The sequence below is a fragment of the Penicillium malachiteum genome, assembly GCF_028827825.1.
Source record: "Penicillium malachiteum strain IBT 17515 chromosome Unknown utg000001l:1.0-8184562.0:1.0-8186909.0, whole genome shotgun sequence".
In the NCBI taxonomy this organism is placed as follows: Eukaryota; Fungi; Ascomycota; class Eurotiomycetes; order Eurotiales; family Aspergillaceae; genus Penicillium; species Penicillium malachiteum.
The window spans coordinates 6436588-6461181 of NW_026643094.1; the positions used below are offsets into that span (position 1 = coordinate 6436588).

The following is a 24594-nucleotide window of genomic DNA, read 5'->3' on the forward strand; positions in this document are numbered from 1 at the left end:
TAGACCAACGTAGGTCCCGGGAGCACTTTAATCTTAGGAAACTCAAGCTCCTCACTCACTTCATGGGCTATGTGTTGAATTGGGGTCCAAATTCTAGCAGCTTACCCCTTCATCATGACAAGCAATATGTTGGACGATTCCGTTTGAATCGTACCATGCGGCGATAAGCCACCGGTCCTGGGAGACAGTTCACAGGCATTGTCAGAATACTTTGCTAGAATCCAGCATCTGAATGGGGCGGGAGATGGAAATTACAGTCACTTGCTTCCTAGCACTTCCAGGAGCCCGATACATGCTTACGAAGGTACTACAATGCTACAATGTTGGTTTCCTGCCTGATTTGTGAGGTCGGAAGGTATAGCAATGTGCGGGCTGGATTGAATGAACCGTCACTCATGAGGTACTTGCCACAGATAATGGGTTTTTACATATGCATGCTTTGAGAAACTACCGGAAGCCATTCTTGCTCCTGGGAGCACGTATGGAGCTCAGCCGCATTCGTAACGTACCCATCTCCCCTTTACACCAGCGATTCTGATGCCTCATAGATGAGGTTGAAAGACGATATGTATATAGAGGGCTAGGCGGCCACAGCATTTTATTTAGTCTTGGGATAAAGTCTTGAGCCAAAATGTAAAATGTGTAATGTGTTGATCGATCACCGAGTTTATTTTCAGTGGAGGTGATTCATGAATGTTTGGTGATGCTGAACGCCATGAGAACGAACCCAAAAAAGAAGAAAAAAAGAATATTTAACTCACAAAAATCACTTTTAACCTTCATACAAATGGGGCAAATTGTCTTCTCTTCTTGTGAATTGTTTCTTGTGCGAGCTCTGAGATCGAATTGCCAGCACCTGAGCAACACCATGGAATATATTTGGAATGGTTCGTATGGCCTGCCTCTGCGAGCTACCTTTGCTAATAACGTATTAGAAAATGATTTTGATCTAGATTTCCACCAGATTTGGAAAGAGTCTGATCTACCAGCACCGCCTCCGTGCCTCGCGACAAAGTTTGACGAGACCAAGCCCGAAAACTCGCATGCGGAAAAGACCATGGCACATCGTGCGCAAGATCCCATTGTGGAATGCTTATTCTACTCCAACACCAAAAGCAATCATGCTTTCCGGTGGATGGGGCCGAGCCCACTGCTTCTCTCGACAAAGCCTGAGGATATCTTCGTCTACATTTCAGCCTTCTTGTCAGAGAAAATAGGCTGGTTGGAAGTTCGGCTTGCGCAGCTGGATCTATTTACCAGAGGCGTGGTGGACGAACATCTGTTCTTCATCCCTCGGATAGAAACAGCGTCCTGGAAGTTTCAGCACACACGACAAGAGATACTTAACATTGTATCTTATGCCGTTTGTGTGATGCCGGGCTGCCACTTTCGGTTATCCGTATGGCCGCGCTTAGAGCCGTTTCCATACTCTGCTTCGTCCACTCTATCTCCCTTGGCGGCATTGCCTACTATGCCTTCTCTGTATCCTTCGGATTTTGTACATAACCCTTGAGCTAAATTTACGTGGCATTTGTACACGCCTACTGTACAGTTTGTTCCGTCAATGGCAGACGCAAATTTCCTTACCAGTCCTCTATCCTAGAGATCAATATAAAGGTATATAATCTACTTATGTATATTGCTATAAATCAAGGCTATTGGAGCTTTCTCACCACTTGTCATATAGAATTTGTATATTTGGATCCTCTATTTGAAATTCTTACTAGTAGGTAGCTCGAATGGAAGCATTACTGTACCATAGTGACAGCCCGGAAAACTCCTAAACTTCAACATTTCCTTGCTCGGGCCTCATATCTGAAGCGGAAAGGACAGTTGCCCTATTGTCCTGTTACATGACTGATCATTAAAACGGTCACTCTTGCTGGGATCGTATCATTGCAGGCATAATCCTCTCCCAAGAGCACCACAGAACCAGGTACTGCTCGACAAGATGGCCATCCTCATTCACCCGCCGCTTTGCTATGGTATTGACGGGCCACTTACGACAGACCTAGTACTTGATTAGATGAAGCTCAGTCCAATTCATTACGCGTACTCACCTCATTAGGATAGGAACCATCTTGTTCGACACTAGGAAGGTGGTTTGTCCCAGAGAGACCTGACGCGCTGCTCGCGCTCCTGGATGGCTCTCCATCGGAAAGCACAAATGCGCGGTCCTCACTTGTCTCTGAGAGCTCGTTTGTGGCTGCCGTGGATGCAGTAGACCGTGTCTGAAAGGACCCTGCTCCTTCATAGTCACTACACCATGACTGTACTTCAAATGCTTCGTTTCCGAGGTCAACAGACATCTTCAGCTGTCTCACGACGCGAGTGCCGAGGCAAGGATAAACAAGACAAAGGATAAATACGTCCAGAAGGCTAGAATGGGTTTGATTTTCAAAGCAGCACAACACTGCAGTATGAGCTAGGACAGGCAAAATCCGATTGGCAAGGGTACTGGTTAAATATTATGTCTTTGTGAACGGAGTCGTTAGGTGATTGAAATCCCCAAGTCTTCATGATCCATGGTGATCCTTTGATACTGTGCTGTCTTGTGGAATCTTTTTGATTGTTAACCTTTGATCTTGACAAACGTCCTTTGGAGCCGAGATACGTAAAGGTTCAACAAACACTGTTGAATCATGTCGTCGTGTTGACACAAGCCACTTCCACCTCAAAATAGACCTACAGCTGCTTCATCGATGGTCGTTCTGATGGCTCGATATGGAAGTCTACGAATGGTCTACGAATGGCGCTCTTTTCCCGCTGGATCAACGTCCCTGATTCAACATGAAAAGTCACGCCACTACGCCCAGCAGTCAAATGGCAGTCGCGTGTGAGTCCCTAAGCGTCGTCGCTTAGGACAGACAACCCTTGGCCTGCTTATAAATAAAGATCTAGATTGTTCGAAACTAAAATTCCTGGCCGTCATATGCTATATCAATCGCATCTGATCATTGTTCCAATCAAGCTGCCGCTATCAACTCCTTTCGAAAGTTATCTTCCTGCGGGTCTATACAGTATCACTTATTGACATCACTCGTTCGACATCATTCAAATGAAATATGCAGCGGATTCTGAATTCAGCGCAGTCTCAAGATGACCTCACAATGGCAGTTACGCCATCGCTTCACGAGGCATGCGAGGACGAGGATGTCTTAACGCAGCGAAATACTCTCTTGACCGACAATGCTAGTCCAGCATTGGTGGAAGGTACCGAATTCAGTTTCCCTGCCGTGGAGACATTTCCACTTATGAGATATCCAATATCAGACGAAAGAGGCAATCTACATGGTCATTGCTCTTGGAACATAAGCTATTCGCTCTCCCAGGACTGCGAACAAAGTAGACTAAGCGTCTTACCCTGCCCAGACTGGAGTGCACACTGCCATCCACCACTAGGGCCGGTCACGCCCCATCTTCCTCCAGAGTGTTTCGGCCATATGCCACAGCTATTTGGAGCTTGCACCAGCTCGGGCCTTTACCATTACAGCATCCTTCAAGGATGTAATGCTCAAGACCAATGTGGATGTAGTGTGTGTGTTTATAAACCCCCGTCGGTTACTCAAGGCTCGCTTAAGAACGACCGCAATATGTCAGCTGCTTCAAGGAATACGCATGAGGTGACTCATGATGGGATTCCCCACAAACCGTTTGCTTCCACTTTTACGGGCTGTCGTAGCCGCTTCAAACGCCGGAAAGCCCTCGACCGACACTCTGTGGTTCATCGCGGAGTAAAGCCCTATGCCTGCTGGGTACCTCATTGCTATCGAAGGTTCCTGCGACGTGACAATCTGAACGCTCATTACTTGACACACGGAAAATGTGGGGGCCGGAATTCGTACGTGGCCACTCTGGATCCAGCGAGTCCTGTGTTCGACACTGGCTATCGTGGTCGAATCACCCCAGAGGGATGGCCATTGGATATTCAGTGGCCATATCCTGTTCCGAATTGATTACGCACTTTCTACCTAAATATGCAGGGGGAAATTCATCTCGACTGGTTGGAGATCTCCCATTCAGTGACTAATCGATCACCTGACAAAAATGTGGCCAAGAGGGACATTGGAGCATTTGTTTTGTTTTTCCTAACTTATTACCAAGGGATACATGTATATTGTTTGCATCATCAGCTAGTGAGAGGGCTTGGTCATCTTGTTCATATTTCGTATTCGCTCCGATATTCAATTCTGTCTCTTTAGATTCAATTAAATTATTTGCTGTCGTCGAAACGCCGATCTAATCATCCAAACATATCTTGTTGGTTTTCTGAGCCCATATTTGTTAATTTGCTAGGCCATGAAGGAAATTGCGAGATAATCTAATTTATACTAGCCTTAATATATCAAGCATGAGATACAAGGCTGCTCGAGATCAGTTTCATTATGTTCTTTCATTCATTTAATTGAACCCTACTCGCAGATACATGTACGCCATGCCGGATTTGTCTAGACTATGGCAGCCCCTTAGCCTTAGCTAGCTTCTAATTTGACAATCATTACTAAGCTAGACTCTTTTGAGAAATATATAGGTCAGGCCAAGACTTTGAAGAATTTCGAAGAGAATAGAGTGATGAAGCTGATTTCGAGCAACCCTGTATTGATAGACCACTTCAATCTTGGAGTTGATAAAACTGTTCATTGCATGCTACCGTCGATCTACGCAACTGAAAGCGCCCTGGTTGTTGGGGAAAATGTCATTGATGTGGCTCCTTTAATTGAGAATGTGTGCAAGCATGTTAAATGTAGACCACCGTCTATCTGTTGACGACTCATGTTGCTTCACTACTCGGTGTTCGTTGTTGATAATGTAGAGTCACCGATGTGGGCCATGCTCGGTTGATGGTCATGCCCAGCTTTGCGAACCTTGGCAACGGATGTCAACGATTGGTGAAGTCCATGCACCAAAACCTTCTTCCTATAAACAGAATTAAATGAGATGATTTAGCATTGAACGGCCTCACACGTCCGTAATTGGCCATTGTGTCTGTCAGATGGGTTGCCGAAAACTAGACCGACTCTGGATACAAGACATCGCGAGGAAGCTCTCTTTCCCCTAGCGCTCAGGGAACCTAACTGCGCTAAGTGGGTCGGGTTTCACCAAGCGTGTTAATCTCATGGCAATCTGGCAGTGGAGCCCGAGAAATGAAAAGCGATCAGAAGGGTGGAAGCTGTCTTCGCCATCGACTTTAACTGGATCTGAGGTAAATTGATAGTCTATGGCCCTAAGCTGCTCAGCGTGCTGACAAAGTTTAATATTTTCCTGTACTCGAGATGAGAGGGTCTTCCAGACTGGGGTGAACTGCGACCGGCAGCTTTGGCGGAAGCTGTAAGCTGGCTGCGCGAAACAGGAGAAGATAATAAATCAAGATTTTAGAGTTGGCTCAAGCCATCAAATAAGTACAAGATAGTTATACTGCACCAAGTGATCTCTAAACAAGGACAGCGTGAATTTGTGCGACCTGCTTGATAACTCAATCTCAGGAGTCCAAATTCATTGCGACAATACCTTCATATGTGGTTCGCTCTGAGTTCCCTAAGGGGGCTTTGCAGTAGCTCCACACACATGGTAGTGTCTTTGTGGATACCCAGAGTTTCAATATAGTACTTCCACTCTGCTTTTGGGACCAATGCCTTCGCCTCCTTAATATGATCGCAAGCTTTGGCATAGTCACGTATCTGTAGACCCCACATTTTTCAAATAATGCTTTTGGTCAATCATTGAGCTTAGCCAGTTGATGTGCGAGACGTGTCCAATCAGATGCTACTGCGAATCCAGATGCTGGACAAGGTCCTAGTACTCATATAGATCCTAGGACCCATCGGGCTATAGAGTGGTAATAATGTGTGCTGCAAGTAAGCGACTGGCTTATCTTATGTCTTGATTGATGGGTTCCTACAAAGATTTCGTTACTGTATCCTAAGAGACTTTTTATTCTAACATATCAGATCAAGTGCTCCTAGGAAACGAGCTAGTAGTCTCTAAGAGCAATTTTGTGAAGGTATCTGTTGATGAGGAGAGTGTCAGATGAATAACCAATATAGTCATTCTCGAAATCGGCTTGACCAGTGTACTCTTCGACTCTCTTTCCCGGCTCCACCGCCAAGGCCTTAGCCTCCATTGTTAATTGAGCCCACCCCATTAAGTTGCGGTCCAGTGTGATCTCCCCGAGCTTGCACGGTGCCCCTCAGCTTTATGCGTCCAGCCCAATAGATGTTCCGCGCTAAATTCTTGGCGGCGGAGCCAAGAAAGACAGGATTGATCTTTGCACCTGAAACAGCAATAATTCGTCGTGAATTTGAAAAAAAAATTCCTCCTTGGATAAAAGAGTTACCACGGGTCAACACAGCATGGAGTATGGAGATACAGACGCTCAAGGGCCATACGGCTGTGGTTCGCGCGGTGGCCTTCTCACCTGATGGCCGGCTACTGGCGTCCGGCTCTGTGTTTTGAATTTGTTTGAATTTGAAAACCATTTATTTGCGTATTTTCTACAGTTCCACGGATGCTGTTGTACTTGAGAACTTCAAAGAAAACAAGTAAATACTTTGCATACATAAAGTCAGGCAGGAGAGAGTCGTGGATTGAGGAGGACATGACTTATAATCTCATAGTAAGAATCCGCGCTGTCCTCTTCCGAGTTGCCGAGTTTTGAGTCACCACACTAGATCGGGAAAAAATGATATGAGTACATATCTCCATATTTGTATCCAAACTGAAAGATGGAAACAGCTTATACATATTGTAAAACCTGGTCCCTCAGAACCCCCCTAACTATTAAATCATGTCGGGTGACTGGACCAGGATAAATCAGAAATCCACCCTGATCATTCATCATGCGTTCGAAGAATAAACACCCGCCTGTTGTACACTGATAGACGATTGACCGCGGGATCTTTGCATCGACACCAGACACAGTACGTCTGCTGAATTGCATTCCGTCCTTGCAGGAGCATGTGAGATTTTCCGCTAGTACACCTCGCATGTCTCCAAAGCAAGAAAACTTTGGACAATACAGTATGTCCCGAAACTGGTGCAACTGTTTACGCTCTTTAAGTGATTATTTACGCCCATTGCCAAGAACCACTAGTCTATATTAGGAGTTATTCCGATAGCTATGTGGGTATTTCCTTGTACGTAAGTTACGTGGTAATTTCAAACATGTATTAGCTTGTAAATTCAATACATGTTACATCTCCATGCCCCTCATCCAAAGCAGCTTTCCTTGGGAGGCGCATTTGACAATCAATCACGAGTGGTCTAACCAAAGATGGCTCCAAACCTAGCTCCTTCAAAACATGAGCTTATCTATGACATGATCCACAGCGGCGAACTATCTATAACTGAGATGGCACAGGCCGCTGGGTGCAACAAGAGCACCATTTCAAGAATCTCTTCCAATATAAGAATGTTTGGCAGCGTCAAAGCACCGCTGAATAAAGGCGGACGACCCCGTAGTATCGCTCCATTCATGCTTGAGGCTTTGTGCGACCATCTGGTTGAAAAGCCTGCCTTATATCTAGAAGAGATGGTGGTTTTTCTGTAGGACGAATTCGCTCTTCAAGCAACGAAATCTAGCGTGAGTCGCGCCCTTCAGTCCAAAGGCTGGTCAAAAAAGACTGCTCGAATCAAGGCCCGAGAACGCAACCTTGACCTTCGGGACGAATACCACTATTTTATATCAGACTTTAAGTCTTACCACCTTGTCTATGTCGATGAATCTGGATGTGATAAACGGATAGGCTTCCGCCGAACGGGTTGGTTCCCCTTGGTACCGCGCCGGTTCAAGTGTCGAAATTTCATCGTGATCAGCGCTATCAAATTCTGCCCGCGTATGCGCAAGACGGCATTGTTTTATCTCGAGTGTTCCAGGGTTCAACTGACGCATCCGTCTTTGAGGATTTTATCGAGCAGCTACTTCAGCACTGTGGGAAGTGGCCCGAGCCGAAGTCTGTGCTAGTGATGGATAACGCATCCTTTCATCACTCGGACAGAATTGAACAGATGTGCTCAGAAGCTGGCGTAAAGCTAGTGTATTTGCCTCCATATTCTCCTGATTTGAATCCTATTGAGGAATTTTTTGCTGAGCTCAAGGCCTTTATCTGGCGTAACTGGCATTCCTACGAAGAAAATTCAGAGCAAGGATTCGATAATTTCCTCGAATGGTGTGTTGATGTTGTTGGAGCGAGGGAGAAGAGCGCGGAGGGGCATTTTCGACACGCTGGTCTAGCTGTAGAGATCAGTTGAAAGCTGATGTCCCTAAGTTCTGCTGACATGACCCTTTCAAGCTCTAAGTCTAATTAAAGTGATACAGTCGTTCTTGACCAGTACACTCTTCGACTGCCTTTTTTGGCCCAGCCGCCAAGACATTAGCGCATCATATATATTGGGCTAGACGCATCAAGTTGAGGGCCCCACGGTTGAAATGTCATCGTGCAAGCTCGGGAAAATCACACCGGACCGCAACTTAATGGGGTGGGACTCAATAAATAATGGACGCTAAGGCCTTGGCAGTGGTCAAGCCGATTTCGAGAATGACTGTATCTAAATTATTTCACTCCTTGATTCGACACTAGATTCTGCCTGAACATTGATAAGACTATGATCTCTTTAGAATAATCAGCGTGCTCTATTGGATGGCAACCGAAGGTGAGTCGTATATCGTTGTCCAGTGACGAAGTAACCTATCCAGCTCCGAGTCGGCTGTTTCCTCATCTACCGAATCAATGGAAATTCCCGCTTCTCCCAACGAATATATTGACTGCCTTGAGCCTAGACCGAGATCTTGGGTAGCACACAAGCTCATGGGCTGATTTGCTCGCGAGATGCTATTTTGCTTTGCCTCCATCCGAATTGCCTTCTCTCGGCGGAGGCAAGGGCAACAAACCAGGTATAACGCTGACCAATAAGAAATGTTGGCCACTCTAGGGTTAGGTGATCGGTCCGTTTCAGAGCACGATTGGTCTTCGGATTGATCAGAGCCGCTCATTTTTGAAGGTCTATTCTTGTGGGATTGTGGCTCCTCTGAATGAGAGGGGGCAGTATCATTTCTGTAGGGACTTTCAGGGCCGTCATTTGCATTTCGCAACGCAAAGTTTAAAGACGATGATGAGCTTCAGGATTGTCAGCCCACGACTTTTCTTAATGGACTCAGTAGGAGAGAAATGAATTTTGTATGACATACCAGTGAGGCTTGTGTTCGGAAACTGAGTCTGTCAGGCGGTCTCCGTGGAGATCATCTCTTTTGTAAACTGCAACATGTTCGTTGATCAACTGCTTAATAATTCGCCGTTGACCCGGCTCATGGAAAGTACATCTAGGTCATCGTAAGCAGAAATACAAAATATCTATTGCAGTGTGGTACTCACCTCGGCCCAGCTTTTAATCGAGCATAAATGATAACTTGCATCATGAGCTGTAAGTCAAGTTTAGATTGCTCCAGTCTGTTTTGTAGCACTCGAAGACGTGAACTCTTGATAGAAAAGGTCAATTGGTTTAGTGTGTTTTTTTGCCCGTTTTGCGCCATTTCCCCGAGCTTGTTGAAGATCTCGGTACATGTGAAGATAACATCGTTGGCGTTTGCGATTAAATTCTCAGAAACCAAAGAAGTCGTCGTTCTGCTTTCCTCTTCAAATACCTTTCCGACTTCTTCGAGTGCGATCGAAGTGGATCTGACGAAGAAAGATAGCTCTTTCACCTGTTGGTTGCCTGATGAAACTTCATCGTAGAGGCTATATAAAGATTTTGCGAGTGTCAGACCTACACTAGCGAGCTGTATGATAGAAGCTGCGGTTCCGACTGCTTCCATTGTATATGTTCTGCAGTAATGAACAATGCTAGGAAACCAAGCACTTGAGTAATGCTCTCAACGCGGGGTAAACGGATGGACACCGCCTGGAATGGCTGCGTGTGTTTCAGTAATTCCCCATAAAGTACATGTACGGTACTGTATTCTAGTTTCTGTAAATACAGAATTAAATTCCTAGAAGACATTATAGTAGCTACTCAAGATACAGTCTTAATAGGCTCAAGTCAGTCTCGGCAAACAATCTGTGACTGTATATGAGGTAATAGAGGCCGTGATATTACTCAGCATGATACGATATGGCGGGCAAAGGCTACTCACAATTGTGACATGCATTATGCTGAATTAATATCCGACACTATCCCCTCGACCATGCTGGGGAAGGTCTTTAGAGCGAGTTTACCTTTTTGTTATACCCCTAACCTCGTTCTTGGCAGTAATCCAGAACCGTTGTAAATAACCGCGTGAAAAGAGATATTGTATTAAGATGTATAGGCTATTCCTCATCTAGAACATCTTCATTACAAACATAGCAAACAAATCAATCGAAGGGGAACTTGGTTGTCTGGCCACCCCTTTGATTCACGTTCTCTCCCCAGAACATTCTCACCCCTGCCAAAACTCGGTGTACAGTCATTAGCGAAATCTGCTTCTGCCCTGAACACTTAAAATTATTTCAAACGCTGCACTGCCAGGATATTAGCGGATAGTTTTTATTCGATGGCCATGAAATATAGAATACTGTAAGTGCAAGTTACATTGAGCTTATGTACTACAGTACAATATAGGGAGCTACTTGTTGTACTTAATCAGATCCACGAACTTAGTGAGAGAGGTATATACTATTATTAACCTTGTAATTCTCACCATCCATGAAAATTTGGCAGAAACGGGTGATGTATTCATGTACTGTATCTGAAAAGTGCAGGTATTGATCAGCAGTGATCACAAGGGGAAACACCCAATGCCTTCCCCCTCATACAGTAGAGTGGCTACAGGAAGTATTGGAAAGCACCGCGGGCAGATAGGTAAAGATTTCACAATCGAAAGCAAGACAGTAATTCAAAAAAACCTACTTTAATATAAACATCGATCAAAGGCTAAGTATAGGACAGTGGTTTGAAAGTGCGAGAAAGATGACACGATTCGATGAACATACAAAAGCCATTTTGTTTTCATGTGTAGCAAATAGAGAGACACGAAGGGGCCGGTATTCTGAGGGTAACCATAAGAGGTTGAGTCCACCATAGGTTATCCAGGAACGGTCATCGCGAAGTCCATATCTGACCTGCTTAGGAGGGTGGGTAAAAGTGTTAAGCACAGGAGTCACAGCGTCCACTGAGCTTATGCAAAACATACCAGCATCAGTGTGCAGACAATTTGAATCGGCGATATCAAATTCGACGAACCTAGTAAGGCCAGTAGGGAAGGTTGACACGCTCTGGCCGGTGACTGGATCCCAGATGCGAACTGTGTGATCATAGGACCCTGATGCAAGTCGGCTTCCATCTGGCGACCAGGCAAACGAGCTGACCTAATCACTATGCCCTTCAAGAGTAGACATGCTCTGGCCGGTGGCTGGATCCCAGATCCGAACTGTGTTATCATGAGACCCTGATGCAAGTCGGCTTCCATCTGGCGACCAGGCAATGAACCGGACTTCATCACTATGACTTTCGAGAGTTTGAAGACAAGCACTCCAGTCTTCCTCCACTCTAGGGTAGTTCAAAACCCAATCGGGTTTATCTTCTTGGAAAGCTATTTGAGTAAGGCCTTTTGACGGACAAAAGACAAGGGGTGAGCAATACACCTGTAGCGGGCTGCCCTCAATCCCTATTCTATGATATTGAACAAATCTAATGACGTCTTGAGCTCGCTCCAAGAGGCCTTCTGATCCAGTTTCCTCCTGTGAGAACTTATATTAGCAGGCTACTCTATGTTCAAACCATCTTGGCAACTTACTAGAATAAAACGTTCTAGCCTTTTCATAGCGTATATGCCATCTGAAAGTCTTCCTAATATACTTAAAGCCTCAAGCCAGTGAAGGTATTTTCTCTGTAGAAATGATTCCACAATCTCCTTATCCTTTATACTTAGTCTATAGATTTTATCATATTTGCAAGCATTGAGATGGTCTACCCAGTAGACACATGCGTACTCAGCAGGTGCTAGTGGATTTGGGCTAGGCACCCTGATATCCTTTGTGGATGTACCTGCTAGCTTAAGACCAAAGATGTCCCGTCTGAGTGTCTTGGAAAGAACATTTAGACACTGGGAGAAGATTGTGTGGTGTTCACTATCTAAGCCCTTAGGGAATATCTCAGTGAATACCTCCCTATTCAGGAAGCCTTTTGCAGACTGATGAACAAACGTGACAGTGCTTTCTCGTAATGTTAGGAATGACCCACAGATGCAGATAATCTCAAAGAGGGTATTAAGATCATTAAAGCCATCATTTCGCTCTGCAAGAAGGGAGCTTAGCTCGCTAAGCGTGACTGGGCGAAAAACTGCTGTTACAGTTCCCAGTATTTGTGTACAGAGCTCTGCGTCCTCTGAGTCGCGAACCTGATCCATCATTCGGCGGTAAAGAGCATCGAGTCCAGGCGGAAATATTTCTAGCTTCCTCATTACATGCCTTTGTGGTGTTTGATCAAGATTCTTCCAGACCAAGGCAACCCATAAGAAAGTACCTTGTGAGTTGGCTAATGAGTGGTGTTTGACAGTTGCCGTGATTTTATCATGATATCTTTTCTCCTTGGCCAAAGAGTCCACCTTATATTGGATGAATGCTTTAACAGCTTCGGACACAGATGCCTCATTCAGCTCTAATGAGATCGGAGCCATCTGGGTAGCAGAGTTAAGATACTCAGTAATCTGGAACTCGTTACGGCTAGAGACAGCCCATCTTGTTTCTTGATAGGTTGTTGAGTTTTCAACAATCAGATCTAGAAGGTCTTGAAGGCCATCTCGACATTCATCCAAAGCATCAATCACAAGATAGATACTTTTCAAAGACGGGTCTTCGAGAATTTGTGTGAAAATGGACACAAGTGCACTCCATGCATTGATGTCTTCGAACAGGTGTTTCCCTGCAGAGTCGTATCGAGCTCGCACGTGGCGGAGAAGTGAGGGATGTTTCTCGACAAGTGAATATATCAGGCCACGTAAGACGGAAGTGGCGCTATTTATGCGCATATCGGTGGCTTGGCAGAAGAAGAAACAGATTGTCGCATTTTCTTGATGTGATCGTGTCAACTCTTCGATGATCCCACACAGAAGCATCGTTTTGCCTTTACCGGGATCACCCCTAATCCAGAGAAGACGATGGCTTTGGTTATCTTGCCATTTTCTGAATGCTTCGTTGTCAAAAATCCAGTAGTAGGAGTCTCTGAGCAGCCCACCGCTGGTTCTTTTGATACGCTCCTTATCATCGTAGGGATTGGTCGTCCGTAGGTCCCGAAGACATGCTTGATCCAATGATTCTCTTTGTCCTAAGGCCGTTCCCAGTTCAGTCACATCCTCTTAGAAACTGATAATTCTACTTACCAATTGTCAAATTCTGAATATTGCCATTTATCACTCCTACTTGAAATCCATGATTAACACCGTTGTGGTAAATTTTAGTCGTCATGGTTGTTGCTCAAAGTATTTTTGAGAGGACTGGTGGATCCGGAGAGGATCTCCCAGATTCAAGTCTACCCCGCTCTCAGGCGATGGATCTAGATGTCGAAGAACTGAACCAGCTGAATCCGATACCTCGCATTTTCTTGTTGGACTATTGAGAAAGGGACGCCGGGTTTCTGAGTGTCACGTCCTATGGTAATGTGCAGATACACCATGACACCTTCCTTTGGCTCTAGCGGGAGGAAACAACCTTTAGACAAACCTGTCAAACCAGTTGTATTCAAATTTCATGAAAATTACAGGCCCACTTAGTGAGTGTTCAACTATAGCACAATATTTCAACGCCTCACAATACGCTACATCAAATAGGGGATAGTCTGTTTCGGAAGAGTTCAAGAAAGAAAAGAAAGGAAGTCAGAGGTGAAGCTGATTTCGGGCGGCCCTGTAAGATATCTATACTAAATGAATATTTTCGTTGCAAGTCACTTCTTTGCGTCGTTTCACCTAAAGGCTAATGTCTCGAACAAACCGCCGGGCGGCACCTACTTTCACGCCGTGCTTGACAAAGAAACTTGGGTCTTGATCCTCATAAATCTGCATGAGGTCGAGACAGTTTTCGAGGGTCACATCGCGTGCTTTGTTAATGTTCTTCCTGAAAGTCTCGTTGCTCACCCGCGATTGCTGCCATTCAGTATACTCGTCCACAGCGACATCTAGCAGGCCGTCGATTATGATTGACTCAGTACAGCCGGTCCCAGTGGGCATAGCATTATTAGAAGGAGGCTGTATCGATTGTTGAGATGATCCAGCCGGTAGGACATTGATATTAATTGGAGGACACACTGGGCCCGTTGTAGAGTTCTCCGCAGCTTTCTTTTTTTTGTCCAGTCGCTGGTTCTCCTCGGCATAGAGCTGCTCACGAACACTATCAGGGACATCGGCGTGAGTCTCGAGAACCCCACCTTGCTCCACATATTTGACGAGGGCCTTCAGATGGTGTGTCTTCACTCTGTGGTGCCTTTTTCCCTCTGGGTCTTGCCAGCAGTATTGTCCTTCGTGGCGACAGGGAGGCCCGGGACATCGCATAACACGATACACATCTCGCCAGACGGAATATTGGCCGGTGACCTGCTCAGCGTCAATCTGGGCATCTCGATCAGCGAGCATCCGTGTAGTCACCGATGACTTTCCTCGCTTGTCTGTTCTAGAAGGAAGAGGTTCTCTGTCCTCTATGTAGTTGATCGATATCTGGACCCGTATCTTCTTGCCACGACGAAATAGATAAGCCCACGCTAGCAACTGTTCTCTACCGCTGTCCAATCAATACTAGTACCTTCAAAGTGTTTGTCAATATTCCGTTGGGAGTTCACCGATAACACCATGTCAGTATCATCTAGTCTCACACGTCGCCCACGGGCTGTTTTCCGCCCTATAATATTACAAGCATCCTCTTTCATCTGTTCCCAGTAGGATCTAGGTGGTTGAATAAGGTCTTGTTTTGTATCCTTGACCACAACTCGACTATTCAGTTTAACCCTCCACTCGATCTGATAGTGGATACAGTCCGAGGATTGTTCATCCCATGCACTTCCATCTGCACATTCAACCACAGGATCAAACCTCTGCTCGTGAGATATATGTTGATGAAGGGAAGGTGAACATTTACTAATTATGTCCTCAGGGACGGGTGAAGGGCAGATTACTGATGGCGTCCATTCGCGGTCTGGGTAACCAGGGGTGGGGGCATACGAGGGAGTCCGTTCCCATAGATTGGGCAGTTCAGATCGGTAAGCATCATCGTCATCATTGTTGAAAGAAGTGTGAGTCATCCCCCCAAGGCCAAAGATGCCACTGAGGAGTCTATTAACATGGTTGTGTCAGTTTCTACCAAGTGGGTTCCAGGGTGAATGTGGCTGACAGGCTGAGTATTGTGATAAGCAGGTTCATGGGTAGTCTGTAAGGACAGTAAGCAAGTAATGCAAGTCACTATTTGCAGGTCGGGTGCCGAATAAGCCTCCCAGACCATCACTTGGATGCAGAAGTGGAAGGGAAGGGACAGGTACTAGATTATTGAGGGACTCCCAACCTCTAGTGTTTGACTTGTTTGTATCTCCATGGAAAATTCTAGTTCCCTAGGATCGCCAATACAGTTACAAGACGAGGTAGCGTATTTAATAACAGTAAACCATGGTATCGAGACCGATACGGGAATATTGATATTCCGGTGCTTTGCCTAATATGATCTAGTGTTTCTTGGCAGTGGGGCTAAATAATCAATCAAAGAGAGTAGATCATATCATCATGCATTGGCTTGTGCAAACTTCTCGCCTAGCATTGTGGGTGCAGCACGAAGATTGCATCGTATACATGTACCTGAAGCTCTGCAGTACAGAGTCGCGATCTCGGAACTTGAGTCGCTCAAGGAAAACATGGCTTCTGACATAGAGGACAGTCAAAGTGCTCTCCCAAAAACCATTTATCTACACAATCGCGGTGAAACGAATGCAGACAACGTGATTCGCGGATTACTTGTGACTGTGAGCCGCTTAATTGCTCTAAGCATATTGCACTGGTGTAAACCTTCAGTTCAGTACATGGCTTTTCCTTAGCCGATCACCGAGGAAACCACTGAGGAAACGGAACGATGAAAACCAACAACAAGGAATGAATAATAGCTTACCAGTGAAGGACAGTCAGATCTGTCCCGGGATCTTCTTCACTTCTGCATTGTTCCAGGGTATAGAGGCGTGACACTCCATTGAACCCTCGTATTAACTCTGGCTTCCTTTTTGTCTCCCACAATAAATTCAAACGACCTTGTCGACGAGTATAAACCGCCAGGCTACTCAAAGTCAGTATCTCTTACACAGCTCCGGAGCAGTACATATCAGGGAATGCAAATAGGGTCGAGATGAACAGCTGCCCGTCATTAATCTTTGATACCGTGGAAACATACACTAAACTTGATACAATAAGAAGTAACACGCCCAGTCCGCCACCTAGGAAGATCAGGACATAAGCTGTCGCTTTGCCAGGGCTCCCCATCTCATCTATTTGGAGGCATGAAGTGAATAGGGGAAGTGAGGGGAAAAGAGACCCTGTGTAAAGCTCTCAACGGCTAACATTGGCTTTTTGCACTGGATATGTAGCGGGTCGGCAGGACATTCTCCAGGGCATGTCAGGTCAGATTAGACGATTTCAAATGCCTCAAATTTGTGCTCCCTGAAAGCATTCCTGGTATGCCGGATGAATGCGATCTAGAGCATTATAGGCTCAAGCCACATTCCAACAGCGTCGTTACATTCCAACAGCGTCGTTACATTCCATCTCACAATCTTTTTTCTTTCAACATGCCAACAGAATTAGAAGTTGAAGTCCAAGCTTCAATTATGCATGTAATATCCATGATTCGGAATATCTTTCTACCCCACGCAAAGGAACTTCGTCTAAGGTTGTGTCTGAAATTAGTTGAAAATGCTGATACGTTCTCAATCTTCAAAATGTCGTTCAGGGCATACGTAAAACTATCTATTTAAAGATAGGGGCAACTTAATTTCTGAGCCACCTGGCTTTGTTTTCCGATAGTCGCGCCACCGACCGAGCCTCAAAATATATATTCCCCTTGTGTTAGTACTGTTGGATTCTGAGGTAGATCTCACCGTTACTGGGAAGCAGCTTATTTAAATACTCATTGACGAGCTAGTCATAAAGATTGGGACTTATATCTAGAAGCTATCAGTGCTCGTGTCTTTACGGACCATTCATCCTACAGTACCCGCGCAGCCCGAAGCACATCTAGATAGTATCTCGACATAGGCGTAGTCATATGTATGATTGTAGGTGGCAAGTCTCTGATAATGCACTACTATACATAGCACCTCTCTTTACGTAGCTTAAAGGTCTTCAGAATGTTTGTCTATGGTAAATACCAAAGCACACCAAGGTCGCCGCGGAAGTTGCCAGCCACGTGACCTGGGTCAAACAATCAACCTAGACTCACATACTAAATAGCGGTTTGACAAGTTCATAGCAGCTACAGACAACCATCATAAAGGTCCGGATATGTGATTCACTAATTTTTAGCCATGTTTTTACAAGAGGGATCATCACCTGTGCTGCATGAGTGAAAAGACTGCGGGGGCCTCAACTGAGTGATCTCCGATAGTGTTGATTCACATTGAATCGGCTCACGGTGACTGAATCTCTGCTTATGGAATCATTCCTTTTATTTCCTAACGCACCCTACACTGCATATATAATACACCCCTTTTCCCTAATGAACGGCATTACATACGCTGAGGACAGTCTTCTTCCCTTGTAAATGGATGAAAAAGATCGCTCAGAGTGGCATATTTGGGTTGAAGAGCCTCCCTCTTTTATAAAACACGGTATGCTCATTCCTGCCCTGAGATATTGACAGAGCTCTAAAATACCATAGATTGGAGGAGTGCCGAAATATTCTGGGAGGTGAGAGACTCAAAGTCTTGGATACAAAAATGGACGGATTCAATTTCCCGCGATGCATCCTTCCTGATGTCAATGCATGACCTCGAATCATGGCGGACCCGACGGTTATGCCAGCGCTCATACTTAAAAGCAAGGTCCGAAGTCAAAATGTTTCGACGAAGTCTCAAGCACGGAAACCCAAGTTCCGCATCGATTGACCAAATTAGAGAAGTGGTTTATGGGCATTACGCTAGATCAATGACTGATATTGAGTCCTTGACCGGTAAGATCACGCACGGGATGAAAAGTCGAAGGAACTTATTGACTTTGGCAGACTACCGCTTTCCTTGCTTCAAGACATATGTAAAGGGAGAAGATTTTTCATGGTGATATGGAGGAGAGCACTTCTTTGAGCCACAGCATAAGTAAGCGAATTGCTGCGAAGCTTTTGTCATGAAATGGCCTGCGTTGGTTAGCTGCTTCTGATTCTCGGCTTCCGCGGTGAGCCACCTTTCGGGCTCCCAGGATCTCAGTCGTTGCTAATTAGACCCCACATTTTTCAAATAATGCTTTCGATCAATCACTGAGCTTAGCCGGTTGATGCGCGAGACGTGTCCAATCAGATGCCACTGCGAATCCAGATGCTGAGCAAGGTCGTAGTACTCATATAGATCCCAGGACTCATCGGGCTACGGAGTATTAATAATGTGTACTGCAAGTAAGTGACTGGCTCATCTTATCTCTTGATTGATGGTGCTGCAGACACGCTCCCAGGAGCAAAACGGCTGATTTGGTCTAAGCCCGCACCTTTCCCCTTCTCGGCCCCAATCTCACCAGTCGGTCCGACCACGCAGGAAATCAGCATTGCAGCACCCTGTTAGTGTCAGGACTGACATGGAGTGTATACGACTAGTGGAGGAAGTGGACCCACATAGCGGATCTGGGTTCCCCTGAACGCGAGGAAGCTGTCTTCTTTTGCTTCCTCGCGCTAAGTCTCGTATCTAGAGTCGACTTTAGCTTTCTTTCATATTGATGGTTCATCAGGAAGACGCTCTCTTCATGAAAAGATACGTGAGACCCTCATGGTCAGGGGCCGGGTTCCTGGAAGCAGTCGTAGACCCCCCTGGCATTCAGCGGACTGCCTGCGGGTTCGGCTCTACCTAACATGCATAGTAGCGACCGATAAAAGTCACGTGGCTCATTTTCCCAGAGTACCGTTGATAATGTCTTATTTTCGAAAGTCCCATTAGTTGCCAGCTCAAATCACATGATTCGACAACTAATACAACATTTCTCCCCCGACCGCCTCTTGCCACCATCCCTAAAAGACTAATTTGATGATCTCAAAGGTCGATGCAAAACACTCGAGGTCAACGAAAGCATCAAATCCGACGCCATCATCGCGGAGCACATAGAGTAGTGGATGCTTAAGCAAAGGGGAAATGCGTTTACATCGATGGTTACAAATAACCACCTGGCATATATCTTTGATCGATTCCGCTATAAATACTACACTGCGGTTGATATCAACTGTAAGGAGGTTATTCAAGTATATAACGTGAACGGAGTCGCAGTCCATAATCGTGAACAGACGATTCGTGACTTGAGCGACACTAGTATGATCGCTTACGTCAATATGTCGAATCTATTTCAGAAAGCGTAGTTTGTTCTGGATAATCCTAACGTGGACCAACTGATTGGAGAGATAATGATCTCTAAGGAAAGAGAATTTTTTTGGTGTTACCTTTATAGGTTGATGTATATATCAGGACTTGAACTAAGATTCTTTACAAATTGCTTCTGTGGTCCCAATTTAACCATTGGAAGATACGATAGCTGGCCATTGACAACAGAGGAAGCTCATAATTTACATATCAATATTTGTTAGGGTATCGCTGGCACTGTGATGGTGTCTTTAGCTGTGCGTGGTATGTAATGAATTTAGTCATTCTTTGCCCTCACAGAACAGAATGGACCACTTCTGCGACTGCCTTTTGATCGTGGATCAATCAATATGTATTGGCTGATGATCAGGTGGCGCTAGGAAAGATTGACAATGCTAATGCACCCTCTGCTTGTCCTCGTCGGTCAATGCTTCGCAGAAATCATGTATGAAGTTTCAAGCGGCGTGGAAAGTTTTTGATTGGGAGTCAGAATCCTCTCAAGCTATGTCTCCTTAGCTTGGAAAAGAGTTCCACTTCATCACGTCGTCAAAATAGCTCTTGCCAGTCAAAATGGCTAAGAATAGGACATCCCTATCACGAACATACGGCGCTTTCAGGAGCTTCATGAGTTCAGATGAATCTTCAACACTGAAAACTGCATTTAACTCTGGATGATAGACACTGTAAGCGAATTAAGAAGATAGCTTCCTTGTGTGCAGGGGAACCCAGATGCGCGGTGGGTCCGTCTTCACTTGTATCGTGTCAATCCTTGGGATTTTCCGCACTAGCTCCTGGGAACGCCTTGATCCTATGAGCAACATGTGATGGAGGAAATGTGCTGCTGCTCCAGCTTGGCATCATGTTTGCTTTGTTGCTGTATGGCTACACCTATAGCCGATGAGACAGTCCAGATTGCGCTTTCTTCTCTACCAGAAACTTGCCTCCACTATACAATTGCATAATTGCCACATTGGGCTTGACCAAGGCTGCTCCCAGGAGCCCTGGAGCCTCACTGGCGGAAGTAGAGATTACTGTACTGGAGTGAGAAGACAACTGGAGCGTGCCTCGTATTTCATTTTAGCAAGAAACACTTCTTTTCAGACAGATCAAAAGTTTTAAAAAAAGGTCCTGTCAAATCTACTTACAAGACGTCAAGTCAGGGACAACGCTCCTATACACTTCGAAGACGCTACTACGTATGAACAGATTAACAGATAAACAATTCCCCAGAGAATGAATTTGTGAGGAAGGCGCTCTCATTCGTCGAATATCATGCTCAGCCTTTGCGTCCTAGTATTATACATCAGAGTTTCCGACTTGGAATATTCGCTATGTTTCTGATATTTACAGTGTATGAAAAAAACAATGTGGCCAAATTTCATTTTCGACAATGGTTTCAGTGTCACTCTGCTCCACATGTAGCCTTACAATCAACATGGGTCGCGGCTGGCGTATTGGTACTGTCTGGAGCCGTGCGGCTGTGACAGCGGTCATTTGCAGGCCTAAACAAGCATTATATCATACTTTATCTGGCACAACGGTCAGCTCATATCATGGTTGTAGCTAAAAATTTCATACCACGACAAAGCTTTTGCGGTTAAATTATTGAAGGATTCCTCCCATCTTCCACACCAGGGGAGATCTTCTAGTGATTCCCTCTGCACCTCTTCTTTGGCGTAGTCGAGGGGGGTTTTGGAGGCTAAGTCTGGAGTAGACAGGTTCAATAAACCTTTATGATCAAGGAAATCTAAGAGGTTCTTCGTAAATGCACCGTGAATCGCTCCATGGTGTATGAATGTTTTCCCTTCATGATCCTGAGCCGCTGGATCCACACCCGTCTCGAACAAGAACTCAATGATCGCGGTATCTATTCCCTGGTGGTGCATGAGAAGATGCGCCAAGTTTTGTCCACTTTTATTGAGCCAGAGAAGATCGGCGCCTTTTTGAGAAAGCAGCCAGAATACATCTTTTTGAATTGACAGTTGAAACGAATCCAAGTAAAGGCCTAGGGGCGAGTTCCCCTCTGTGTCAGTTTGATTGATGTCGCAACCAAGCCTGAGCAAGAGGCAAATCACCTCAACTGAGCAAAATACAGATGATACATGGTGATGTAGCGGACTTTTGTCGAGGTGATCGAGAGAATACCAAACCTCCGAAAGCTCGTAACTGCGAGCACTTGAAAAGAGCTGCAGGACATCTGCATTACAGTTCAAAAGTGCGTGGTGAAACGGGCTCAACCCGTCGGCATCTCGCAGCTTGATATCATGACCATCTTCCACGAATTTGGCGATCACCTCTAGGTTCCTTGCTTTATTAGCGAGATGGAAGCACGTCTGGCGAGCCCGGTTCCGTTGAGATGCGTCTGCGCCTTTTTCCACTAGTTTATCTAGGATACACAGCGCATTAGATCGACTGAAATCGATCACATGCTGAGGGTAATCCCCTTCATTGTTAGTCATATTAACATCGATGGATTCACTCTCGAGGAGCGTCTCTATCAGGCGTATCCTGGCATCGTCGATGGCTCGGTAGATATCAGAGGCTTCTGAGCCTTCATGATCCGTAATCAAATCACGCAATGACTCAATAGCGTACTGTCCATTTCCCCATTCATCGTCAATTCGACGGCCGAGAAGCCGGCGCCTTATCCCCAGATGTAGTGCAGTATCGCCAAAATTAGATCGAGCATTCGGATCGGCCCCATACTCAAGTAAGAGCGCGCTCATTCTGGGACATGCATTCAGGGCACAGAAGTGGAGCACTGTTAGTCCACTATCTAAATCTCCCTGACACTCATTCATTCTGAATATAAAATTGTTTTCCGTTGATCGACCGGGCCACGACCGCCTTTGAACCCCATAGTCTAGGTCAAATCCATTTCGAAGAAAAGTTCGAACAAGATCCTCACGTTCGTCACCAATTGCATAGAGGACGGGTATCATGTTGTATTCATCACAGGTATATTGGGAGGCTCCGTTGATGAGTAAATACTCAATCATTGCGTGGTCATCGAAGTGACCATTCTTGCAAGCAACATGAAGGACATTCTGATGCTCGTCGCTCAAGGAGTCCAAGCACGCGCCGGAATCTACCAAGAGACGGATGGCATCTATTTGATTACTCTCAGCCGCAATAAGCAGCGGGGATTTTCCTTGGATGCCCTTATCCTCTATTCTTTCGAGGAAGCTTAAGATCAGTGGCATGATTCCCCACCGAGCTGCGACATGTATTGCGGATAGATTCGTCCCTATACTGCTCCAGGATCTTTCCCTTAATTCTTCATAATAATCGAGCCAGCAATTCCATGTTCCAAGAGCGTCGTGGAAAAATGTCTCATGCTCTTTCTGGACAGAAAATTCCGTTTGAGCCAAGCTTGCGTGTTGTGGCCAATAGAGAATCGCATAAGCAAGAAATCCACGATTGCGTTCCCAGGATGATCCATTCAAACCTGGCCTGCATTGCTGTGATAAGACCTCAATACAGCGGCATGAAATTTCATGATTAGATTTAAGAGGAGTCATTTCAATCACACTAGCCATTAAAAAGTCCCGCACAGACTCATGCAGAAGCCGCAGGTAGCCATTGTCGACAACTATCAATAAGCGGCACATGTCAATAATATCGTGGGTAAACTGCACGCGGGTACCGATGTCTTTGTCCAAGTATAACTGACATGCTTCAGCTATTTCCACAATCGTCAGTGGCCGCAGCGCAAAAGTAACAACCTTAAAGATCATCACCATATGTAGATAATCGTCAGCATCGCTGGATTCGACGGCTGCATCAAACAGAGATTGATAAAGGGCATTTAATCCCTGCGGAAAGGTCTCTAATGTCTCAATTGCTTTTCGGGACTGGACCTGGCTCAATGCCTCACAGGCAATTCCAATCCATAGGAATGTTCCTTCGGCTTTTTCATTCAGTGTTTGGGCCACTTTCTGGGCAACAGACTCGGAGTATTTCTTTCTCTCTGCAAGCTCCTGTACTTTATATCGGATCATGGTTATCAGGTCATTGGATGACTCCATGTATGAGCCCAAGTCTACGCATTTGAAAATGGATAGACGACCCTTTATCTCTGGGTATGGACGGCTGAGTATCAAAAAGTGCAGACTGGACGGGACCAGATTGGTTCTCCTTGCTTCTCTGAAGGATTGATTAATCTGCTGAAGTAGGTAGTTTTGCGATTCGTTCTCACATTCGTCGAGAGCGTCGATGATGCAGTATATCTCGGCACCCTTAGACGCCCGGTCTATATCCAAAAGGACGGCCCATAATGCATCAAATGACGTAAATAGCCGCTCCCCTTGCATTTCATACTTGAACATCAACGGGTCGACAAACGGCGGGTATTGTTTTATTATTTGATACAGGAGACCTCGAAGTATACATGTCGCTTTCCTCTGATTTTCAGAGCTACCATCACAGAAAAAGAAGGAGCATATACTGTCTTCTTTAGAAAAAGAGTCTTTCGCGGGTAGTTCCTCTGCAAGCGTCATGGCCATTGTGGATTTGCCGCTTCCAGGATTGCCATAGAGCCATAAGACATTTCTTTCCAGGTCGCTCACAGCTTTTGCTCGTCGAAACCAAATTTGGAGTTCATTGGATTCCAAGAACCAGCTACAGGTTCCTGGCGCGCGGTTTCCTTTTATCCTCTTCAACGTGTTCAGGTCCTCTTCTGGGTCCGTAATAAATAATTTTGCAAGGAGAGCCCTTTCCTTCTCAGTAAATCCGACGGCTAAAACTTGATCAGCCAACCTTGGAATGATTTTGTAAGCAAGCATGTCATACCTTGCTTCCAAAGCGCGGCATGCTTTCTAAGCGGAACAAAAGATAAAAGTGCTCGTGTATATACGGCTGCTGTAAGAGCCGAAAAGCCTTGCCACTCTTTGTTCTTATGAGAGTCGCTGTAATCACAAATACCGCGTATTATTAGGCACGGAAGATGGTCCATAAGCCCTGCTGCTTCCATCTCAAAACAGAGTACATCCAAATTATCAGCAATAGAGTCGCGCGTCCTGGCATCCTTCATCAATTGATTTCCCGATGCAATAA

General features: G+C 45.4%; 6 protein-coding genes across 6 annotated transcripts; 2 read left to right on the forward strand and 4 right to left on the reverse strand.

Moving 5' to 3' along the window:
• Positions 1–868: 868 nt before the first annotated feature.
• Positions 869–1513, forward strand: N7483_002401 (uncharacterized protein; the record flags this gene model as incomplete). The annotated part of the gene is made up of 2 exons (XM_057085838.1): positions 869–887; positions 936–1513. The coding sequence occupies 2 exons, from the start codon at positions 869–871 to the stop codon at positions 1511–1513; spliced, it is 597 nt and encodes a 198-aa protein (XP_056951987.1).
• A 360-nt stretch (positions 1514–1873) lies between these two features.
• On the reverse strand, positions 1874–2309 carry N7483_002402 (uncharacterized protein; the record flags this gene model as incomplete). The annotated part of the gene is made up of 2 exons (XM_057085839.1): positions 1874–2011; positions 2061–2309. 2 exons carry the CDS (start codon positions 2307–2309, stop codon positions 1874–1876), a joined length of 387 nt encoding a protein of 128 aa, XP_056951988.1.
• An 801-nt stretch (positions 2310–3110) lies between these two features.
• Positions 3111–3956, forward strand: N7483_002403 (uncharacterized protein; the record flags this gene model as incomplete). The annotated part of the gene is made up of 1 exon (XM_057085840.1): positions 3111–3956. The coding sequence occupies one exon, from the start codon at positions 3111–3113 to the stop codon at positions 3954–3956; it is 846 nt and encodes a 281-aa protein (XP_056951989.1).
• A 4673-nt stretch (positions 3957–8629) lies between these two features.
• On the reverse strand, positions 8630–13436 carry N7483_002404 (uncharacterized protein; the record flags this gene model as incomplete). The annotated part of the gene is made up of 9 exons (XM_057085841.1): positions 8630–9113; positions 9185–9316; positions 9369–9731; positions 9764–9903; positions 10965–11293; positions 11348–11711; positions 11768–11890; positions 11945–13296; positions 13352–13436. 9 exons carry the CDS (start codon positions 13434–13436, stop codon positions 8630–8632), a joined length of 3372 nt encoding a protein of 1123 aa, XP_056951990.1.
• A 497-nt stretch (positions 13437–13933) lies between these two features.
• N7483_002405 (uncharacterized protein) lies at positions 13934–15376 on the reverse strand (the record flags this gene model as incomplete). Its single annotated transcript, XM_057085842.1, has 3 exons — positions 13934–14658; positions 14763–15289; positions 15348–15376. The coding sequence occupies 3 exons, from the start codon at positions 15374–15376 to the stop codon at positions 13934–13936; spliced, it is 1281 nt and encodes a 426-aa protein (XP_056951991.1).
• A 5704-nt stretch (positions 15377–21080) lies between these two features.
• Positions 21081–24323, reverse strand: N7483_002406 (uncharacterized protein; the record flags this gene model as incomplete). Its single annotated transcript, XM_057085843.1, has 1 exon — positions 21081–24323. One exon carries the CDS (start codon positions 24321–24323, stop codon positions 21081–21083), a length of 3243 nt encoding a protein of 1080 aa, XP_056951992.1.
• Between the last annotated feature and the right edge of the window lie 271 nt (positions 24324–24594).